The sequence below is a fragment of the Erythranthe guttata genome, chromosome 12, assembly GCF_056151865.1.
Source record: "Erythranthe guttata isolate IM_541 chromosome 12, IM_541, whole genome shotgun sequence".
In the NCBI taxonomy this organism is placed as follows: domain Eukaryota; kingdom Viridiplantae; phylum Streptophyta; class Magnoliopsida; order Lamiales; family Phrymaceae; genus Erythranthe; species Erythranthe guttata.
In genome coordinates this window covers 2,183,744-2,208,661 of record NC_142544.1, presented here as the reverse complement: position 1 = coordinate 2,208,661, position 24,918 = coordinate 2,183,744, and the positions used below count along the sequence as shown (strand labels likewise).

The following is a 24,918-nucleotide window of genomic DNA, read 5'->3' as shown; positions in this document are numbered from 1 at the left end:
ATTCTCTCTACAATATTCAAGTCGTTCTTCATCAAATTCAAGGCGTTCTTCATCAAATCGAAGGAGTTCATCAAATCGAAGGTGTTCTTCATCAAATCAAGGCGTTAAAGCGTTTAATTCGAGATTACGGTGCTAAACCCTCGAATTAACGTTATTAACATCAAATCGAGATCGAAGGAAGATTGAAGGGCCAAATCCATCAAGAACTCCAAGATCTTCAAGTCAAAATCCGTCAAAGTTCAGTGTTCGATCCGAGATTCAAGTCGCAAGACCCTCGGAAGACGTTATTCAAATCCAAATCAAATCCGGAGAAGATCAAGTCAACGACTCGTCTCCAAAATTCAAAGTCAAACGCATATCGTTCTTGAGAGAAGAATCAGAGGATTAAATTAGAGTTTGTAACCCGCAATATTTTATTTTAATTCAATAAATTATCTTTGTGCAAGTTTTTCTTGTTTGTCTAAATCGCAGATAAGAATTTGTTGTTACAACGTCCACCCTTGCGGTTTCAAATTTAGTGGAATCTTCGAGATTATATGGAATATTATCACTTTTGTACCCGTTTTATCCTATTCAAACTCAACATTTTGAGCAAGATAATCATAATATGTGTTTTTTGGCTTGTATATATCAAATTGTGGTGCATCAAAAACTGTATTATTACACAAAATGAGTACAAACTAGAGCACATTCCACGAAATCTAGATTATTATCTTGAATTTGACACCATGAGAGTGGAGGTGTAAGAAAAAAATCATAGTTGAGGGGGTAGATGTAATTATCTAAACAAGAGGGTTTTTTTTTGTAAATTGACTATATCTCAGGGGTGGTTGTAATTTACCCTACAAAAATAGTTGCTTCAATTTTTCATATACGTAAATCTTACGAGGTTTTAGCATCCAACACCCATGTATAATGTCTAATGGCTAAAAAAGTCCTTATGTTAAAACAATTAGCACATACTCTCATGTGTTACATAGTCAACAATAGGGGTGGTAAACGAGCCGAGCCGGCTCGAAAAAAGCTCGAACTTCGGACGAGCTCGAGCCCAAAATTAGTTGTTCAACAGCTCGCAAGCCGGCTCACGAGCTGTCTTTTTTTTTTTTTTTTTTTACATATATATTAATTCTTATTCTTATTATTATTATTATTATTATTATTATTATTATTATTATTATTATTATTATTATTATTATTATTATTATTATTATTATTATTATTATTATTATTATTATTATTATTATTATTATTATTATTATTATTAACTAAATAGTAAATAATCTATAATAATAAATATATCTAGTATTTAAATAGAAACAAATCTATATTACTTAAATAATTCATAATAATATAAAATATTATAATAATAATAGAAAAGTAAAAAATATATAACTAGAGTTCATTATTTATTTTATAATTTTTTTATTTTCCTATGAATAATTTTTAATAAAAAATTAAATGATTTTAATAAAAAACTTAAATCATAAAAAAAAATTAAATAAGCCTGAACTCGAGCTCGAGCTCGAGCCAAAAAATATTGGCTCGATGAGCTCGAGCTCGGCAACATGGACTCGAGCTCGAGCTGGCCAAAAGAGCCGAGCTCGGCTCGTTCCCACCCCTAGTCAACAACATTAAGATCGGGCGCCGAAAATGGAGGCTCAAAACATGAGTTTTCTTCCACCATCTTCATCTTCGTGCGGCTGCGGCGGCCACACTAGGCCAAAATGCAACACTGGCGACGAAATTTCGCGACGAAATTCGTCACGTAGCGACGTTTTTTCGCCTTTAGCGACGATTTAATTTCGTCGCCAAATCATTAAAAATTCGTCGCGTAATGCCCCGTCGCAAAGTCAGCGACGAAAATCCAATTCCGACGCAAATATTGGCGACGAAACCACCCATTCGTCGCAAAAACCGTATTTTCTGAAAAAAATTATTTTTTTATTGTTAGCGACGGAAAACTAATATCGTCGCATGTATTTGCTACGAATTTTGTTTAATTCGTCGCAAGTTCACCGAATCTGTGGGCGACGAAATAGTTGTTTCTTCGCCCGGTTCTATTTTTTTGGCGACGAAAACTGAATTAGATTTCGTCGCAAACGTTTTTTTTTTTTTGAATCATTTATTTATTTTAATTATTTTTTATTACAAATAAAATCCCTTGTTAAAAAAAAAAAAAAAAAAAAAAACCAAAACCATATTTACTCAAAAATATTAAAAACCACGATTACCAATTAAATATCAAAATACAACACGAACATCAATTAAAAAATTACATAAAAACTTGAAACCATAAATGTATTAGTTCAAGAGGCACACTAATTTCATCTCGTTTTTATACTCCACCATTAAAACGCTCGAGCAAGTTGTTCAAAAGAGCTCGGGTTTCCTGCAATTGCTGTTCTAATCGATCAAATTTTTCATCTTTAACTTTATTTGTTTCTCGGTTTTCGTTCAATTGTTGTTCCAATCGATTCACTTGTTCGTCTTTCATTTGCATTTGTTCTTGCATTGCCTTCATTTGAATCTCCAGTTGAATCTCCACGTCTGATGGAGTCGAAGAAAATCTCGACTTTCCAATCCTTGTGCTTGAACTTTTAATTCCAAGGCCTTTACTCTTTCCCAAAACCTTTTCAATTGCAATCGAGTTGGCCGTGCTTTCGTCACTTCCATCACGCATGGTCTCGTCATAAACTCGCTCCAAATCAGCCTGAAAATGATTATGTACAAAAGTTTAGCAAAAAATTCGACAGCATAACATCTAAATACGAGCATACCCAAAAAAAATCCTTACCAGTACACAACAACAACTTGACATATTAAAAAAAAAAAATATCCATAGCCACACATCTAAACATATAAAGAATATCCATAGCCACACATCTAAACATAACCAAAACCATATTTACTCAAAAAAAAAAATCCATAGCCACACATCTAAACATACTACCGATTGAAGAATATAATTACACTTTACTTACCGAAATGAGAAGTTGTTCAGGAGTTGCTGTCCCGTTATACGGCTCTGTCTCTCCTTCCTCACTAATAGATGGTCCGGTTTCCCTCAACGCATCAATGCCCATGTAGGCTTTCTTATACGTGTCAAACACGGTAGGATTTTTGCCAAACTTTTTAAACTAAAAAATAGATTATACAATAAGTATGTATTTTATATAAACTTAAATAAATTAAAATTATAGATTAAGCCACTTACATGATTATAGGACCAACTATTGATACTTGTTCGACCCCAATGGTGGTCTGTTGACACTTTCTTTCTTGAGTCCTTGCATTTAGTGGACTTGGACTGTGAAAAATATTGCACAAATTAATACACATAAACATATGAAAATATAATCATAAATTAAAAGCATATTACCTTCCCATCATCCCCCGGAGTAGAAATAGAATGAAACTGATCACACAGCCTCTCCCAAGTTTGAGCGCTAATCCTAACCCCTCCAAAGTAAATGTTTATGAACGAATTCACGATCCCCCCATTTACGACACTTACAGTCTCTACATGGACATCTTATTTTATTATCAACGTCACATCTAGCGAAGGCAAAATCCATAAATTCCACACAACCATTTTGATATGCTGCTAACCGACGATCACCTAATAATACAACCATTTTATTTATTTATATATTTTATAGTCATAATTAGGAGTGGAAATCGGACGGATCGGATCGGATTTGGGTGTTTCGGAAAATTGTTATCGGAATTTTCGGAAAATCGGAAATTTTCGGAAATCTTCATTTTCGGAATTTTTTCGGACATTTTCAGTTATTTTTCGAAAATTTCCAGAATGAAACATACATTTCCGATTCGGGTAGTATGTTTCCAGAATTTTCAGTTATTTTTCGAAAAAAAAAAAAAAAAAAAAAATTCCACCGACACAGTAGCAAAGCAGACAAAAATGAAGAAAGAAACATACACATTCACCAAAACACACACACGCACAACAGACTCACAAACATAATTCCGAGCAACGGTTTTTCCGAGCAAACACATAATTCCGAGCAACATAAATCCAAGAACAATTCGCATAATTCCGAGCAACAATAATTCCGAATATATCCGAGCAACACAGGCTCATCAAATCAACATAAAACAAACAAACACATAATTCCGACAAAAAACCTAAAAATAGATCGATAATCGAACACCCACGTAATTTTGAACATAAACAAACAAACATTTAAAAAAACATAAAATTACCTTGAAATTGGAGGAGTAGCGGCGGAGGGCTGGCGGCGGACGGCGGAGGGCTGTCGGCAACGGCGGAGGGCTGGCGGCGGACGGCTGCGACGGCAAAGGATCGGCAGCGGAGATTGGGGGCAACGGCTGGATGACGGCGGGCGAACGGATGTCGGCGACGGGTGAGCAGCAGACGGCGGCGGCGGGCGGGCGGATGTCGGCGACGGCTCAGCAGCAGACGGCGGCGGTGGGCGGCGGTCGGCGACGGCAACGGCGAGGGCAGATCGGAGGAGATGGAGAGGGGGAGAGTTTGAGAGAGAAGGCCGGGAGGAAATAGATCTAATTAGGGCCTGATTGAGTAATAAGTCAATCTTTGCGACGTTTCCTATTTTCGTCTCCAACATATCCCAGACCTAGCGACGAATGAAAGAATCCGTCGCTACTAAATTCGAAAAAAAAAATTTGAGCACATTTCGTGCGACGATTTTGTAAATCCGTCGCCGGGATATAAAAAAAAAAAAAATTACTAAAACATTGGCGACGTTTTTACCTTTCCGTCGCAACATATAAATAAATTAAAAATAAATGGCAACTCCTAGCGACGTTTATGAACAAACGTCGCAACATATATTATTTTTTTTTTTTTTAAATAATATTTGCGACTATTCCGCCTGTTACGTCGCAACATCTGAAATATAAAATCACAAAATATGTAATGTAGCGACGAAAAACTATTTTCGTCGCCACAAAAAAATTTTTTTTTTTTTTTTTCCGTATTGGCGACGTTTGTATTATTTTCGTCGCTTGCTAGCGACGCTTATCCGGAATCGTCGCTAGGGTTTTAAATTAAAACTTGATAGCGACGATTTAAGCACAGGAACGTCGCAAACGTGCGACGAAAACATAACCGTCGCGAAAAAAAACGTCGCCAGTCTTGCATTTTGGCCTAGTGCCATTCTTGGACGCAGAGGCTGTCGATTGTTTCTTCGAAGTTTTCGGGCCATGGTTTCTCAGAAGATCAAATCAAAGGCGAAAAGTCTAGTTTTTTCAAGAAACACTGTGGAAGTTTCAGATGTGTGTTGTTCACAACTTGGAGATTTCGGGAGGACTGGGAACTAAGTTCTAAAAGGAAATGAGCTGGTGGGTGTCTCCAACGGACCATTTGCAGCGACAATGATGATGGCGTGTTTTTAAGTATTTTCTGTATTTTTGCTTTATTTTTTTAATTAAGGTAAACATCTCTTTTCAATTAAGTCAACAGGCCAAAATTATGTAAGGGGCGGTGGACTAAATAAAATACGACATAGGGGAGGTATGTGCTAATTATTTAGAAAATGGGGACTATTTTAGTTATTAGACATTAAGCAGGGGTCGGGATAATTACAGTTTTGGTCCCCCAAGTTTGCACGTTTTTCACTTTTGGTCCCCCATTTACCGCCGTCAACAAAACACACATTAATGTTGTCACATTTTAACACATTTAGTCCCTCCGTCTGTTTGACCGTTAAGTAGTAACGGTCAACGGCTGAATTTGGGGTTTTTCTTTGAGAAAATTGCAATAAGACCCCTATATTCTTTCAACATATTCTAAAAACCTCTAAAAATTTATCCAACCATAATTTAACCCCAATTTCATCAATTCACCAATTTTAACTAATGACCCCGATTTTTCAAAATTGGGTAATCCGACCTTGACTTTCTTTTTAACTCGGTTGACTCTTTTTTCGATTGATTTTTTTTGCCGCTGTTGACCGATGTTGAATGTCGGGTTAACATCGTTGACATTTTTCTCTTGATTTTTATTTTATTTTTATTTAAATTGTTGAGTAATGGAAAAATATAATTTAAAAAAAAAATCAAAGCTGATAATCGGCAAGAAAAAAATATCATAAAAAAGTCAAAATAAAGAAAAAAAGAAAAAGTCAACGCATCTCAATAACGGAAAAAAATTAAGATAAAAATTAACGGGAGGTGTTAGCCCCAAAAACTGTTGTACTAGAGTGGTTATCTCATTCTAAATTACTCCGCACATGCCTAATTCATCTTCTTCATATTTTTTTGGGAAGAAATTTGGGATGCACTGGCGGTTCCACGAGGAAAAAATTGAGGGGAACAAATTATAGATTTTAGAATTTTTTTAAATTGTAGTTAGGCCCTAGAATTTTGGATAAAAATTTTATTAGAAGTTTGTAATTTTAATATTATGATACTAGATATTGATATAGTATTATTATTGTGTTCTACGGTAATTGTGTTGATCAGAGAAAAAAAAAGTAAGAAGAAAAAAGTTCATAAAAGATCAAGAAAAATAAAAAAAGTCAACATTGTTAACCTAGAATACAATGTCGGTGAACGGCGTCAAAATCATATTAAATAAAAAAGTCAATGCCGAAAAAAAAAGTAAAAAAAAAAAAAAAAAAACGTCGGCCAACGGTTTGCGGAAATGCTGGTAAAAATCGGGGTCGTTTGTTAAAATTGATTAAATGATGAAATTGGGGTTAAATTAGTGTTGAATAAAATTTTAGGGGTTTTTAGAATATTTTAAAAGAATGCAGGGGTCTGAGTGTAATTTTTATCTATGAAAAATCCCAAATTCAGCCCTAATTCAACAGTTGACCGTTACTTCTTGACGGTCAAACAGACGGAGGGACCAAATGTGTTAAAATGTGACAACATTAGTGTGTATTTTGTTGACGGCGGTAAATGGGGGACCAAAAGTGAAAAACGTGCAAACTTGGGGGATCAAAACTGTAATTATCCCGCAGGGGTCTGTCCAAATAACTCTTAATCTTACCTATATATTATGGATTTTTAAACGCTAATAACAATAATTCGTAATTTACCATTGGGCTAAATTTGATGGGTTTGGGTTTCTTATGGTCCAATAATATAAATTATAATTATTTTTGAATGAAATTACTTAATTTTATTTTGATTAATGTTATATTAGGAATTAAAGGAGAGATCGATATTTGAGTCTAATATGTAAAGAGGCCGTACAAATTGGGGGTTATTATGATATTTTCCAAAACTATATGGGCATCGTTAGCAGAACAACATAAACCATAAAGGGGTAATATGTAAATATAAGTGTGAAATGCACATCTTTGCATACAAATTATAACTATCTTTATATATAAAAGAAAGGTTTGCCCCGATACTCTAAAATCAATTTTTTTTTAAATATTATTATAAAATATTTATTTCCTTTATTTTCTCCTTTTTTATAGCACATTCAAAAAAAAACATTTGTTTACTTTTCTATAAAACACGTTTTGGTTTTTTTTTATAATGTTTTCTTTTTCTTTTTTTTTCTTCTTCCTTTTTTTTCGTCCCACTAAAGAGGTCAACTATTTTAACATTTTTTTTAAAATATATTTTTTTTTCTCTTCTAGCACTAAATTTTCTCTTATTTTTTATAGGACATTTTTTTCTAACTATTTTGTTTTTCTTTCCTTTTTTTTTATCCCTTTCCCCATTAAACACGATCAACCGTAATTTTATTTTTTTTTGGCGTTTGTTTTTTCATTTTAATTATTTTTGTTTTTCTTTTGTTTTCTTTCCTTTCAGTACTAATTTTTTCTCTCCTCTTCTAAAGCACATGTATATGTATTCAATTATATTTTTAAAATGAGAAAACATTAAAAACGGATGATCCGGGGTCATTAGCAATACACCCCTCCTATAGATAAAATATAGTGATATGTCCATACCATAATTCTTTCTTTGTGAAAACCCCCTAGAATATTTATTTCCAATCTTACCCTTATACCACCCATTACGTTTTTTTTTTTATAATAATTATCTAGTATTAACAAAATTCCTATTAATAAGGCAACTAAATCCCACGTTTTTTTTATAATAATTATCTACTATTTACAAAATTCCTATTAATGAGGACCTAAATCCCACTAATTAGGATTAATTAGTATAATTATCTCAATTATTCCTTTTTTCTCTCTTTCTATAATAACAATTTAATTCCTAAAAACCTGCTTCCAAATTCCTAAAAAATTGCTACAAAAAAAAAAATAAAAAATTTCGGACTTTATTTTTTTTATTTTTTATTTTTATATTATTTTCGAACTTTATTTAGCCATTTTTTATTTATTTTATTTTAATATTTTTTAATAAAAATAATTTATTTATTATTTTTTTTTTAAACAAAAAATTGAAAAAAAAAATCTCTACAGGTTTGCAACGCCGAATATGACTATAGTTGAATATGACTACTCTATGTGACTATATTAATTGTAGTCATATTTTTTTCTTTATATTGTTGTTTTTTATATTTTGAACTTAAAAATTCCGATTATATGGCATAGTCATGTTTACCAAAATCATATAAAACAACGAAGATTTCCTATTGTTTATGAAAACAATCCAATCAATATCCACCCAAAAAATCATTTGAATCTACTTACTAGAAGTCAACTTGAAAACGAGAAGATAAATTATATTCAACAATAGTCATATTCGAATATGACTACAGTCATATTCGAAAAATACATAAATATGACTATAGTCATATTCGAATATGACTATAGTCATGTTACTGCTGCTGTTCAGATCTGGAGAAAAAAATCGAAAAGTACATGATAGAAAATTAACGAGAGAGAGGGATGGGAGTCGACGACAACGGCGGGGGCGGTGGTGAAGGAAAGAGAGTGAAAGAGGCGGCGACGGTGGTGGTGGAGGCATCTGGAAAAAAAAATTGAGAAAACGAGAAAGATAACGAAAAAGAGAAAAAAAGCCTTACATGGAAACGAAGGATGAGGCGGCGGCAACGAACGGCGACGGTGGTGGTGGTGTACAAATCTATGTGGAGACGATGGTGGTGTAAAGAGAGAGAAATCGATAGAGACAACGAACACGAGAAATTAATAAATTACTAACCGAGTGAATCAGCAATAGTCATATTCGAACCAGACTATAGTCACGTTAATGCTTCTGCTCCAGATCTGGAGAAAAAAAAATCGAAAATAACGAAAAAGAAGGAGTGGGATGCGACGACAACAACGGTGAGTGAAAGAGAGAGTGGGGAACAAACAATAAATTCATAAAATCACTAATCGAGTGAATCAACAATAGTCATAATTATTAACAGAACAGTGAGAAATGACTATTATGTGACTACTCTGTAAATCGAAATAAAATGAAATCAGATACAACTCGGACGACACAAACCCCATACATTTTGCTCTGAACAAAACAAACGCTCGTAAATTGCGAACCAAATATTATAATCCATAGGCTAAATTAAAAAAAAAAAAAAAAAAAAATCCAATTCCAAACAATTTCTGATATTTTTCACCCAACTTTTCTTCAACACCAATCACATAGCTCCTCTTCCACGTGGATTTTTAGAGCACTTATTTATGCAATACATAAATAAGCACAAACACCGTTAACTTCACACCTTCAAAAGTATACACACAGTTACATATACATATAGACAATAAGATTAGGAAAAAATACAGTGATCCAATTTTTGGTGATCGGATCTTCTAATCGAAACAATATTCTCGAGTCTCATGTCAAAAAGAAAAAAAAAAAGAGAGGAGATGAGAAGAGATTGAGAACGTGAGAGAGAGAGGGGGAGTGAAGGAGTGAAATAAATTATATCACGTTAAAAACCTAATCACATAAGGGCACTTTAGTCTTATCAAGTATGGTTAGGGGTGTCTCACTAATTAAGAATGAAACTTGGGTGTAGGCAAAAGTCTTTAATAGTCAATTGGGTTTAGTTCAAAATATTTTCCATTTGAGGGGGCTATTGCATATTTCCCCATATTATATTAAAGGATGCCACTCAGAGGATGACATGTGGATAAAATTAATAACAATTCTCTCCCTTTTACTGGACCCATTTTGAAAATATAAAGTTCCGGTATTCATAATTAATTTACTATTTAATGGTTAGATGATATAACATATTTTTTTATTCATAATTAATTCATAAATCCTTTTATTTTTAATTACTATGAATTACATGCTCTTTTTATGAAAATTTATATTAAATGAAAAACTCTAATAAATTTAATGAAGAAAATATATTATGAATTATATCTATATAGTGTGAAATAATTTGTATTAAGAAAAAAGGTCTATTAAATGTAATAAATAATATTAACTTTATATATATATATAAGTTGTAAGTAATCACGAGTAACATAAAAAATCATTTACATTACACTAATTAATGTTTTGTGTAATTTAAATAATTTCACCCTGAACATTTATAGGATACAATATTATACGATCAATAAAAAATATCAAGATATACTAAATATTTTTTTTCGAAAAAGTTTATACTAAGTTAAGATTTATTCTAATCTTATATATAAAAGGAAGATATTTTGAACTAAAACCTAGACCTAAACCTAGGGCTAATTTTGTAAATTAATAAATGTCTAATTTAAACACTAATTAATAAATTTCTAATTTAACACTAACTCCTATATATATTTGCATATACCGTAGGTATGTTTCTAATTATTTATATATATATATATATATATATATATATATATATATATATATATATATATATATATATATATATATATATATATATATATATATATATATATATATATATATATATATATATATATATATATATTTTTTTTTCTTCTCTACTCTAACCACCCACTAACTCATCATGGTAGAAGTTATCATACCATGATCTTAACTCCTACCGATTTCACTAATCTATTTAAACTCATGAGAACTCCACAAAAAATCACATTTTTTTTTGCCAAGCTTCTTCGTCTTGCTCATGCAAAATTTTGTTCGTTTTCTTCTTCGTTTTACAACATCTTAGAACATAAGCAATTGATTTCTACAGGTAAACAATACAATTTATCTATTTAGATTTTTTTTTTATCATATGTTTAAATTTTACATCACATAATAGTTGCTAACGATTTTGATTTTTTGTACAACTCAGACATAATTTCCGTTCACAATGACTCCCCGTGTGATAGCCATATACTTTAATTTCAGATAATGTTCATCTCTTTCATTATTTGGTTGACCATGGTATTTTTAATTTTCATAAACCTACTATGCCATTTATATATTAAGTGATGTATTTTTAATTTTCATATTCCCCCTATTTTTTGGTTCTTTTGGCGCAATATCACAACTTTTAAAAAAGAAAAAAAAAAAAGATGTTATTAAATTTATTCATAATTTTTTTTCTTCTACAACAATAGATTACTTCTGACTCGGTTTTAGCTTTATTTCAAATGTGGATTCTTCATATTCAAAGAAGAAGATCATTTTATGTGAAATAAACATAAGACTCTTGCATTATGATTACTAATTAGCCAAATGTTAACACCCCACAACCAAGTAACTACTATTTTAATTCGTGAAATTTTGTTTTTGGTGGTCTATTTGTGTATCATCAACATATGGAACGAGAGATGTATTCTTATTTCATTTGAGGCTATGTTGGATAATTCAACTTAAAATAAGGTGAATCTGACTATTTGACATCTAGAAAGTGAAGTTCCTGAATTTGGATAATTAAAGATGTATCTTGAAGAACAATGAATTTAGTCTTTATGTATTTTCATATATCTAAACAGTACTTAATTCCTATTAGTATAAATATGAGATTTATGTTTGTATTTTCAGCAAGAAAAAAAACAGCAAAAAGAAGAAGAAGAAGGAGATGATGAAGAACAAGAAGATGATGAAGATGGACAAGAGAAGAAGAAAAAGGAGAAGGAGAGAAGGAGAAGGAGAATGAGAAGGAGAAGGAGAAAAGGAGAAGCATGAGGAGAAACAAAAGGAGAAGGAGAACGAGGAGGAGAAGTAGGAGGAGGAGGAGCACGAGCAGGAGGATGAGGAGAAGGATGAGGAGCAGGAGGAGGAAGGAGAATGAGAATGAGAGAAAGAGAAGCAGAAGAAGAAGCAGAAGTAGAAGCAAAAGGAGAAGGATGAGGAGCAGAAGAATGAGGAGGATGTAGGAGGAGGAGGAGCACAAGGAGAAGCAGCAATAGAGGAGGAGGAGGATGAGGAGCAGGAAGAGGAATGAGAATGAGAAGGAGAAGGAGAATGAGAGAAAGAGAAGCAGAAGGAGAAGCATAAGTAGAAGCAGAAGGAGAAGGAGGAGGAGGAGGAGGAGGAGCAACAAGAGAGGAGGAGGAGAGGAAGAATGAAAGAAAAAAGGAGGAGGAGGAGAAGGAGGAGGAGGAGGAGGAGGAGGAGGAGGAGGAAGAGGAGGAGGAGGAGAAGAAGAAGAAGAAGAAGAAGAAGAAGAAGAAGAAGAAGAAGAAGAAGAAGAAGAAGAAGAAGAAGAAGAAGAAGAAGAAGAAGAAGAAGAAGAAGAAGAAGAAGAAGGAGAGAAAGAAGAAAGCGAACAAGAAGGAGCAGGAGAAGGAAGAGAAGGAGGATGAGGAAAAGAAGAAGAAGAAGAAGAACAATAAAGAAGAAGAAAGAAGAATCAGGAGGAAAAGAAGAAGGAAGAAAAAGTAGGAGGAAACGAAGAAGAAAAAAAAAGAAGAAAAAGGAGAAGAAACACGAGTGGGAGGGAATGTTTGTGAAGAAGAAACATGGGGGTGGGTTTGTGTGTGTGGTATTAAAGAAAGAAAAATGAGATCTTTTTATGTTTGTGTGATACAGATTTTCATTAATGGTATAGATGTCATTACTTATTTATTATTTAGGCGATACTGAAGTGAGAAACAATTAGTATTTAAAATAGCCGTCCCCTTTATTAAATTTGTATTATTTATCGTTTAACATATATTTTATATATTGACACTCGGTGTATATATATTTATATAGTTATTGTAGGAAGAAAAATACATGCTCCAATAAAATAAGGTAATAACAGCGTAATACATATATATATTTCAATATTAAAGATTTTTTATTACAATTTGTACTATTATTTATTTAAATAATTACTTTTTTTCCTTTGTTGAATGTGACCCCGTGCAACGCACGGGCACGATTACTAGTTTCTAAATAAAACAAGAATAAAGAAAAGGATACGAAAAACAGAGAAAATAATAAATATAATTTGTTAGTGGCAAAAATTACGTGGCCCCCTTATTAAGCATTAATTATAGTAGTTAATTATTCCTATTATAAGATGAGTAATTGGCAGCATAACAATTCAATTCTCAGTAAATACATACACGTGTCAGCTAATGAGTGGACGAGATTTCACTATTAACGGACGGTCCTTTCAGAATGCTCACCCTAAATATTATTATACAATATTTATTTCCTTTATTTTCTCCCTTTTTATAGCACATTCAATTTTTTTTTCTTTTATATAAAACACATTTTGATTTTTTTTAATTGTTTTCTTTTTCTTTTGTTCTTCTTTCTTTTTTTTTTCCGTCCCACTAAACAGGTCAACTATTTTAACATTTTTTTAAATTTTTTTTTTTTTTTTCTCTTCTAGTACTAAATTTTCTCTCATTTTTTATAGGACACCCTTTTTTAATTATTTTGTTTTTATTTCCTTCTTTTTTTATCCTCTTCCCACTAAACACGATCAACCATAATTTTATTTTTTTTCACGTTTGTTTTTTCATTTTAATTATTTTTTGTTTTTCTTTTTTTTTTTCTTTCCTTCCAGTACTTATTTTTCTCTCCTTTTTTAAAGCACACGTATGTACGTTGAGGTTCCATTATTTTCGCTATTGTACATATCATACGTGTTTACTATTTTTTATAATAAATACTAGTATATATAATTTACTATATTCTCAAAACCCTACGGCAGAAGAAGTAAACAATGGCGAACTTTTCTCGGAGCAGCGACGACGACGGACCTAACAGCAAAAGACCCTGCATCTACAGAACGGCGATCTCCCCCTCCTCTTCCTCCGTCCCCGCCGCGAATTCCGGCGAAGTCGGCTACGGCTACGGCAAACGCCGTGGCGGCTACAACTCCGTCATACCTCCATCATATGAGGCGATTAACCGTGTTGAACCTCCGCCGCCGTTTGGGCGGTTGTTTTATTTTAATGATATTTATTATGACGATGAAGAATTAGTAGCAGTAGAAGAAGTAGCAGAAGAAGAAGTAGCAGAAGAAGAAGAAGAAGAAGAAGAAGAAGAAGAAGAAGAAGAAGAAGAGGAAGAGGAAGAAGAAGAAGAAGAAGAAGAAGAAGAAGAGGAAGAGGAAGAGGAAGAGGAAGAGGAAGAGGAAGAGGAAAGAGGAAATAATAGGCGGCGCGTGGAAGAAGAACTACAATCCAGCGCAAGAGGAGTAAATTCGACGGCGGCGAGACCCGTTTCTGTGAACCTGATGGATCCGGATCTACTGGATTGCCCCATTTGCCTTGAACCACTTAAATTACCCGTTTATCAGGTCTCTCTCTCTCTCTCTCTCTCTCTCTCTCTCTCTCTCTCTCTCTCTCTCTCTCTCTCTCTCTCTCTCTCTCTCTCTCTCTCTCTCTCTCTCTCTCTCTCTCTCTCTCTCTCTCTCTCTCTGTTTTTTTTTTTTTAATATCTGGATTGAATTGAGCTGATTTAATTAATTTATTATTTCTGGATTATTACAATGCAGTGCTGGAATGGGCACATAGCATGCGAATCATGTTGCGCCAAGATGAGCAAGAAATGCGCGAGCTGCTGCCTGCCGATCGGGTCCAACCGATGCAGGGCACTCGAGAAGGTTCTAGAATCGCTCAGAATCTTGTGCGCGCACGCGCCGTACGGGTGTTCGGACCTAATAAGCTACACCGACAAACACGCACACGAGAAAACGTGCAAACACGCCCCTTTCTACTGCCCACTCCTCGGCTGCACCTACGCCGATTCCCCCCAATCCGTGTACTCCCACTTTGCCGTAACACACTGGACTTCCGTGAAGTTTGACTTTGACCGTAGCTTCCGCGTCTCGTTCGTCCAGGACCAGAATCACGTGTTTCTTCAAGAACTGGACACTTTAAGAATATTCGTACTTAGCCGTTTTAGTGAAAATGCCGGGAATTACGTCAGTGTTACTTTCATTGCACCGGCTTCGTCGAGGAGGGAGTATTTCTATAATCTTACGGCGAGATGCGGAGCGAGATCAATTATGGTGACGAGCGTAGCGGAGTGCACTGCGCGGTGGAGTGCGGAGGCTAAGGCCGAAAGGTTCGTTGTGGTTCCGACGGACTTTTTAACCTCGGCTGGAGAGCTCGAGTTGGAACTAACTATATGGAAGCTCGAAGCATTGTCTCTAGCGTAATTAGTAATTATGGTTTTAGCTATCGAGGCTTGCTCGTAACTTTTATTGTTTTATAGATTGTGTTGTTAATCGATAAACGTGGGCTATTATTATTTTTTATTTAGCAAATTCGGTTGCTTTAAAAGCTCATCCCTTTTTTTTTTCGTTTCTCTCTTCTTTAAAATAAAAAAAAAGGAGGGTATTTACTGGTTCCTCAATTCTGGATCGATGAATCTCAAATCATACTTGGTTCACCGCCGAGTAGTAAATAATATTCACCCTAATTTCATTCGTCGAATAGGGCCTTTAACTTGAATCTCAATATCTACGACTAGGGGTGGAAATTGGAATGGAATTTTCGAACCAACTCTTGAATTTATTGTTGAACCGAAGAGGCAATTTGAACCCAAACTAATACCCTGTTAATGAATTGTAGATGAGCTCATACATTTAAATTTCGAATCTTGATCGTTTACTTTGTAGTAAAACTATGTTTGTTTCGGTTATAAGTATCTTTCTCCGGGTAAAAAATTGTTACAAGTATAGGATTCTGTCACAATGGTAATAAATGGTTATATTCTAGCCATGGGCGTAGGCAGGCAGAAATAAAGACTTTCGCGACCCACAAATCTCGATGTGGGACCTCGTTCCGTATTCCAACTGCAAACATTGCTATGTACGCAATGCGCATGTCGTGGTACTGTGGGGATGAAAGATCCATGCATCGATCGAGTTTAGTTCGAGTGGGGATGAAAGATCCATGCATCGATCGAGTTTAGTTCGAGTAGAATCTATCGTTTCTTGGAATTCGTTTACGTAGCCTTCTAGTAAAGACTTTGGCATCCTACTTCCTTTGCTTTGGTCGAGAAAGGTATTTTTGATGAAAATTGGAAAATGTAAGGATTTATATGGGCAAATAATAGAACCTAATTTGGTAAAATCCATAATTTGGACCTTTGAAATTTTGAAAATCGAAATGTGGAAATTTGTTCCAAAATCGCAATTTTATCGGGCGAAATTCATCTATAATATAAAATATATAATAATAATAACAGCATTGACATTATAAGTATAACTTTTGAAAATAATAAGAAAAAACAGATATTGAAATTAGATCGAAAATATAATTCTTCGTAACTATTTCAATTCAATGCAATTACATTTGAACAAAACATAAATCAGAATTTTCGGAATTTAAAATAAAAGCGATAACGCATGTTACTATTTAACAACTTTTTTAATAGTTTTTCAGCTTTAAACAAACAAAATTAGAAGTATATTAATATAAATAACAATAAATTAAAAAAAAAAAAAAAAAAAAAAAGCATCTTCATCCCGTCTCTACTTTACGACTAATAAATGTCAGCATCCATTTTGATCAACTGATACTTGCGGATCATGATCAGCCCATCGTCTAGGATTTCTTCGTGTGGGACCGGCAACGTCATCTGCGGCAGCTTCGGTAACACTAACATTCACAAACAAACAAACAAACGATCAATTCCCAAATCAAACGTGCATCAAATCTAATTACGTATTAACTAGTTTTAATTTAATTACCAATACTAGTAGTAGTATCAGCAGTAGTAGTAGTAGTGTCCCCGTTTTCTGCATGTTCTAATTTAGCCTTTGCTTGTTGGACACGAGCCCTCCATTCTTCAAGCTCAACCCTAACTTGTTCGAGTTCAACCCTACGTTTTTCGACATCGGCTCGAGATTTAGGGGTGCTAGCCACTTGTGCCAATGCACAACCTTGACCTTCAATGCCGTACAAACATATCTGATTGCCGTAACACTTGACTAGTGTCGCGTACTTGTATAATCGGCGCGGAATGTGGCGCCGGGTTCGCACTTTTTGGGCACTCCTCCACACTTGCATTCCGTAAGAATTGATAAATACGCTCGTCCGGCACATCAACTTCTGCATGTGCACAACCTGCTGTTGTAGTTGGACCCACAGATCTCGATCTTGTTGGATTTGTTCCGAGATTTTAATTTCGAACATATCGTTGAATATTTCTTCCCCGACGGGCGAAAGGCCGATGCTTCTTTCCAGTTTACTTCGAGTCGATTCTATTGTCTCTTCGAATTCCTTTACGTGGCTTTCTAATATCGACCTTTGGTGAACGCAATCAAATTATATACTTATGCGCCAAAACGAATTTGTGTTTATTGTACTTTTCAATTTTGAACACACAAAACCAAAAAAAAAAAAAAAAAGACCTTTCTCTCAAAATCTGTAAATATAATTGTACTTTTAAAGATACAGTATGAATTTGGAATCATGGTAATCAAAATAGAGAGAGAGATAATTCAAATTAGTTAATATTATAAGTCAAGGATATATTTGTAATTGGACATAATAACCTTTCTGTAAAGAATATATAACTTAGGAACTCGAACCATTATTGAATCTGTAAATGTGGTATTTGATGATTTTGCTGATCTCTGCAGTAAAACAGCTGAAGATGAAGTTGATGACCTGATTGCTGAAGGAGAAACAACCGGTGGAGACACTACTGCCACAGGTGCTCCAGATATAAACAGTCCAGTGTCAAGAGAAGAGAGTGTTGAGCCAAGTGTTACCACATCTGACTCAATACTTCCTACGGAGACCACAGAAGCTGAAACGCAGCCAACTCATGATGTCTGCAGAAAGGAACCATCAAGTAGAATCCAGAAAAATCACCCCTCTACTCAAGTTGTGGGAGATATCTTTGATGGGATAAGGACCAGAAGAAAAGAGAGGGTGAATTACAGAGATATGGTAAGATTTGCAAATTTATCTTCTGAATGTGCACTAATTGGAACTACTTGCTTTGTAACTTCAGTCGAACCAAAGAATATTGCAGAAGCACTGAATGATGAGTTTTGATCAATGCAATGCATGAAGAACTGAATCAGTTCATCAGGAATGATGTCTAGTACTTAGTTCCTAGACCAAGTCATGTTAATGTGATAGGAACTAAGTGGATCTTCAAAAACAAAACTGATGAAAAAGGTACAGTTGTTAGAAATAAGGCTAGGTTAGTAGCACAAGGTTACAATCAGATAGAAGGTATAGATAGATTATGATGAGATCTTTGCTCCAGTAGCTAGAATTGAATCTATTAGGTTACTTCTTGCTATAGCATGTTTTCTTAAAATCAAACTGTATCAAATGGATATCAAAAGTGCATTTCTAAATGGTGTACTAAATGAAGAAGCATATGTAGAGCAGCCCAATGGTTTTGAAAATTCTACCAAGCCTAATCATGTGTTCAAGCTTAAGAAGGCTTTGTATGGTCTTAAACAAGCTCCTAGAGCTTGGTATCAAAGACGCACTGACTTCTTACTTGAAATACAATTTACTAGAGGAGAGGCAGACAAAACTCTATTTGTTAGAAGAACAAATAACCATATCATTATTGTACAGATATATGTTGATGATATTGTTTTTTGTTCTACTTGTGCTAACTTATTACAGTCTTTTGTAGATTCTATGTCTCGCACTTTTGAAATGAGCATGGTAGGAGAGTTGAATTACTTCCTAGGACTCCAAATTAAACAGACAGGTGAAGGAATTTTGTAAATCAAAAGAAGTATGCTCTCAATCTGGTCAAAAGGTTTGAGTTGGAGTCAGCCAAACACATGAAAACTCCAATGGAATCAAGTCAAAAACTGTCCAAGGATGATGTTGCTGAGGATGTTGACAGCACCCTATACAGAAGCATGATTGGAAGCCTTCTGTATCTAACTGCAAGCAGACCTGACATTATGTTTAGTGTTTGTGTGTGTGCCAGGTACCAAGCTAATACCAAAGTCACGCATCTACAAGTTGTGAAGAGGATTATTAGGTATGTTGCAGGTACAGTAGACTTAGGTATTCAGTTTTTCAAAGACACTAATACCAATTTGATAGGTTTTAGTGATTCTGATTGGGCTGGGGATATTAGTGACAGAAAAAGCACATCAGGTGCATGTTTCTTTTTGGGGAATAACCTGGTTTCATGGTTTAGTAGAAAACAAAATTGTGTTTCACTTTCAACAGCAGAATCAATATATGTAGTTGCTGGAGGATGTTGTGGCCAACTAACTTGGATGAAACAAATGTTGGGGGATTACGGGTTAACCAATGACACCTTGACCATATATTGTGATAATTCAAGTGCTATTGATATTTTAAAAAATCTTGTTCAACACTCACGAACAAAACACATAGATATTAAACATCATTTTATTCGTGATATAGGTGAGAAAAATATAGTGTGCATAAAGTACATTCCTACAGAAGATCAACTGGCTGACATCTTTACAAAGGCATTAGATTATGAGAGGTTGTCTAAACTTAGAAAATCTCTCGGGATGTGTACTCAATAAACATGTCCTGAAGCATGTTGCAGCACCTCATCAAACATCTTAAGCTGCAGCATACTTTACTGAAGCTTAGCTTCATTGAATAATGGCTTCACTGTGATATATTATTCTCTAAATAAGTACCTGGAAGTCTTTCACCTTGAAACGTGATCATGCTTCATGTAAACATTCTGAGAACAATCATAATTATATAAGCCACACTCCTCTATCTAGAATAGTCAAATTTTAGTAACTGAGGAACTTTCAAACTGAACACTTAATCATGTTCCATGTGAAATGTTTGACTTGAAAATAAGAGTTTAGAAAAAAAAAAAATATATATATATATATATATATATATATATATATATATATATATATATATATATATATATATATATATATGCCTGTTAGCCATTTTTTTCTTATTTTTTCTCTCACTATTAATCAATAAAAGATATGTTTATTATTTATGTGTAAATTTTCGTGAGTACTATTATTATTATTACAATTATTATTATTATTATTATTATTATTATTATTATTGAATTATCACAATTTATATGGGTCATGGGGTACATGGGCTAGTCTTTTTTCTTCCACTAAGTCCACTCCTTATTGTGCCATGTGTCATTTTTTTAAAACTGCTGCATAACTTTTATTCCGCTTAATCACACTCTCTCCAAGAAAATCGTACGACACTTCTTCACTTTCTCCACTTCAATTTTTCTACAAAAAGTTGGGCTTGTAAATTTCTTGCTTCTCTCTCTGAAAATTAACCCTCAAAAATCAAAAGCACAAGAAACAATTCAATTTTTTTTTCCTTCTCTCTGCTGTACCATGGCATTTTCTCCTATAAATCCGTTTACGGCCGTTGATGATGTGCACAACGATGCTGCAGCACCTGAACCAGCAGACCCTAATTTAGCCATCATCGTTCATCATGTCAACCTTGAAGCCATGCTGATCAGCTTTATTGAGCCCGGCGACGAGCTGAATCCGATTGACCCAGATGTTTCCCAGAACCTGGGTGGGCTCCACTGTAGGAAGGTTCCCTACTCGACGATCTAAGCGCATGAATCCCTTCCCAGATCTGAATACTACTGGGTCACAACGCCGGAGGGGAGCAAACTCTCCAAGAAGAGGCGGTAGAGGTGAAAGAAGAGGTGGCAGAGGCGGTCGTACTCCAGTTAGACAAAATCCACCAATAGGTCTCCATTTGGTTGATGAAGAAACAGATGATGGAAGAAGGAGATCCTACATTTACAGAACCAGAAGCCCAAGCTCTCTCCTAAAGCTCCACTGAGTCATCTTCTAAAGACTCGACTCCACCAGCATCAACTCAGGGGGAGATACTTCAGACTAACATGGCAGCAGCCTCTTGTCAACATCCTGCTTCCGAAGATGTTGCTGCACATGTTCCTGAAAATGCTGCTGCACCTACTGTCTGAGACAATGCCCCTCAGAGTGTTGCAGAGGATGCTGTTTAATTCTTACCAAGATGAGAAAATGCCAGATTTTTCTTGGATGTCCTCTGCTGAGCATGTAGATATCCCCACTGTTGATGCCCAGGACTTTGCCACCACAGAAGAAACCTCACTTTCTACACCCTCAACTTCAAATGAAGATCCTCTGGAAACTCTGGCAGAGGCAGTTGTTCAAGTGGATGCACCATCTTCCCAAGCTGAAGAGGAAGAGAAAAGTGATGACAACTGGGATGTGCCCCTTGCCTCTTTCCTCAAGAATCTGCCACCCTCAGAGTCAGACAGTGACTCTTCTGAGGACTCATCCCAGATGGAAGAAGATGCTGCTCCACCTGATGCGTCACCTGAGCCAGCATACATCCCAGATGAGCTTGAAGATTCAGAAGAAAAGGAACCCTCAGAGGATGAGGAGCTAGACTTGGATGGGAAGAATCTGTCAACCCCTTTTGAGGTAAACAATGCTTTCAGTCCCATTTTTTATTTTGAATCTGATTCATACATAGGTCCTCAAATCATGAATTGCCAATTTATTGAAGAAAAGAAAATTTCCAAGGATGAGTTTGATAGGCATAGGATCACTGCTTTTCTTTATCAAAGAAACATCCTTAGTCTAGTTGAGATTACCTGTCCTTATGATCCCTCTGTTGTGAAGGAATTTTATGCCAATTTACAAACCTCTTTTTTAAAGAAAAATTCTCCAAATTTTGGAAAACTTTTTGTGCGCAATTCTATTTTTTCATTTTCTCCCAAAATTATCAAATCTCACTTAAAAACTCCTACTGTGATTGATGAGGATAATTATGGTGATTTCACTGAGGTTTGTAAAACTCTTTCTGGAAATGGTCTCAAATCTTGGCATGCTCACCCCAAAATATTCAAAGTTTCTCAACTTACTCATTTTACTCTGTCCTTTTTAGACTCACAGTGATGAATTGGATTCCATCCAAAAATGTCTCTGTGATTACTAAACCTCATGCAGTACGCATGTACAAATTGGGGGTGGGGTTACCTGTTGATTTCGGCAAACTTTTCTTCAATAACATAGATAATCTTGCACATAAAATTTATTCATCCACTCATCTTCCATATCCTTCACTCATCTACTCCATTCTGCTTTCTCAAAATTTGGGCCAAGATGAATCAGAATATCTTCACACTCCACTTGGCATGATAACTGTCTCTCCCAATTTTCTCAAAGCCCCTCATGTCCAAGATCTTCCCTGGAATGGAGATAATTTTCTCCCAACTGAATCAGGTCAAAGTAATCTTGGTCCTGAAGGTGTTGCTCCTCATGTTGACAACACCCCTGACATCTTTGCTACTAATATCTTTGTTCCTCGAGATCTTTTGTTAAGACATCTTACTCACTCCCTAGCTCAGATCACCTATCATCAGTCAATGGTGGAGATCCTCCAGATAGCTCTTTCTGATCAAAAAGGGGTAAAACAAGCTAGTCATGAAGTTGAAGCAGAGACTTCTCATCCTTTGGATGCCAGAGGCAGAGGAGCGCATGGAGTTAATGAAGAAGAAGAAAAGAATGAGGGTGAAGAAGAAGAAGCAGAGGAAAACAGTGGGTCCAGTGCTAGTGATGGAGGAGCAGCAGCTGATACTGAGGAGACTTTGGATATTCTGCTTTAAAGTTATTTTTTGTTATGAACAATATTTGTTTTTGTTCAGTTTGTTATTTTTCCTCTAAACTTTTATGTTATGATTGCACTTTTGTTGGTTTATATTAGTTGAATTGTATTGGATTATTTTTGCTGAATTTGTTTTTGAATTGATCTTAAATATTTTGTTATTGCTGTATTGGTTATCAAATTCAGAGGGAGTTCAAGCAATGACTCAGGGGGATTTAAGCTAAAATTTAATTTTGATCAGAAAGTTAAAAAGGGGGAGTTTGAAACACGTGGAATTCCACAATTTGTTTTTAACTCTCTTATTTTTAAACTATATTTTAGTTATAGAATAAGTAGTGCTTAGTGGGCTAAGTATAATGGTTAGTGGGCTAAATGGAGGATATTATCTTATCTACTAAACTAACCCACTAACCCATGTTCTTGAGTGTTCTTGTAGTCGATTTTCTTGCAGATCATGGGCTGAGGAGTGGAAGCTTGGAATGTCTATAAATACCGGCTTCAAGACTCAAGGAAGTTGATTGATTCTAAGAAACAAAAACCGAGAGCTGAAGAGAATACATGAGAGTTTTAGTGTGTTTTTAGAATCTGTTGTACGCACTGCTCATGAGTACATTCTTTGTAGTCTAGATTGTTTAGTATATAGTTTTTATGTTTCTAGATTTGGTTGTAAGAATGATCAAGATAGTGATTCATTCATAAGAAAGAAGTTCTTGTACTTCTTCTCTTTGTATTCTTGTAATACTGTTTTAATATAAGTTTTACGTTATTTAAAGGGCAAGTTCACAAGTTTTACTTGTGAACATTTTTAAATCTGAGTATTGTTTTTATATTTCCGCTGCATGTTTATACAAGTTTCATAACACTTAATATAACACCTCTGTATTAAACGAATTCGAGACCATAAATTCTTTATGATTCAATGGCCAATGAGCTAATCCGACTCGTCAAGGAGAGCAACACGAAGCAATTTTGGATAGATGACGGCCTACTCTACACGAAAGGGCAGCGACTCTTCGTTCCGAAGTGGGGCAATGAAGGACCTCATAAAGGAATGCCACGACACTAAGTGGACGGGGCATCCGAGCCAAAGACGAACAATGGCGTTGCTCGAAACGGCCTATTTTTGGCCTCACATGCGGGACGGTGTCGATGTATATGTGAAGACTTGTCTTGTGTGCCAACAAGACAATGTGGAGAACAAACAGCCGGGAGCCACTCCCAATCCCCGAGCGACTATGGGAATCAATCTCAATGGACTTCATAAGTGCCTTGCCCACGTCCGAGGGGTCCGGGTCTATCATAGTGGTGATAGATCGCTTTTCGAAGTACGGGACGTTCATAGCTTGCCCGAGGGATTGCACCGCGGAGGAGGCAACCCGGTTCTTTTTCAAGAGCGTCGTCAAATATTGGGGATTACCGAGGATCATTATAAGTGATCGAGACTCACGCTTCATAGGACGACTATGGACTGAACTTTTCAAACTTTTGGGGTCCAAACTTTGCTTCTCGACAAGTTATCACCCACAAACCGACGGGCAAACGGAGAGGGTGAACTCCCTACTCGAGTACTATTTATGGCAAACTACTCGACGTGGCTCAATTTTCTTACAACTTGCAGCGGAGCGAAGCTACGGGGATGAGTCCATTCGAGCTTGCAACGGGACAAAAACCCCTTACGCCACAAACTTTGGCTACGGCAACCGATGGAAGGAGTCCGGGAGCATTGAAAATAGCTAAGTCGTGGGAGGAACAAGCCGACTTAGCCCGGGCGTGCCTTGAGCAGGCTAGGCGACGAAGGAAAAAATAGGCGGACGACAAATGGCGACCATGGGAATTTGACGTTGGGGCCCAAGTGATGGTGAAACTATTGCCCCAACAGTTCAAGGCGTTGCAGAGCATGCACAAGGGTCTTTTGCGGAGGTACGAAGGACCGTTCCCGGTGATCGCCAAAGTCGGTAAAGTTTTGTATCGCCTAGAACTTCCAAGTTCTTTGAAAATTCATCCGGTCTTCCACGTGAGTATGTTGAAGCCGTATCACGAAGATAAGGAAGACCCGAGTCGAGGAGAGTCA

At 35.4% G+C, this 24,918-nt stretch overlaps 2 protein-coding genes across 2 annotated transcripts; one reads left to right on the top strand and one right to left on the bottom strand.

Annotated features, from left to right (window-relative positions):
• Positions 1–2,198: 2,198 nt before the first annotated feature.
• Positions 2,199–3,613, bottom strand: LOC148766193 (uncharacterized). Its single transcript, XM_088826509.1, has 4 exons — positions 3,380–3,613; positions 3,215–3,307; positions 2,982–3,137; positions 2,199–2,710 (listed from the first exon to the last, which is right to left on the bottom strand). Exons 3-4 carry the CDS (start codon positions 3,081–3,083, stop codon positions 2,336–2,338), a joined length of 477 nt encoding a protein of 158 aa, XP_088682635.1. The 5' UTR covers positions 3,084–3,137; positions 3,215–3,307; positions 3,380–3,613; the 3' UTR covers positions 2,199–2,335.
• A 10,287-nt stretch (positions 3,614–13,900) lies between these two features.
• Positions 13,901–15,521, top strand: LOC105953414 (E3 ubiquitin-protein ligase SINA-like 7). Its single transcript, XM_088827123.1, has 2 exons — positions 13,901–14,548; positions 14,747–15,521. Exons 1-2 carry the CDS (start codon positions 13,970–13,972, stop codon positions 15,410–15,412), a joined length of 1,245 nt encoding a protein of 414 aa, XP_088683249.1. The 5' UTR covers positions 13,901–13,969; the 3' UTR covers positions 15,413–15,521.
• Positions 15,522–24,918: the final 9,397 nt, after the last annotated feature.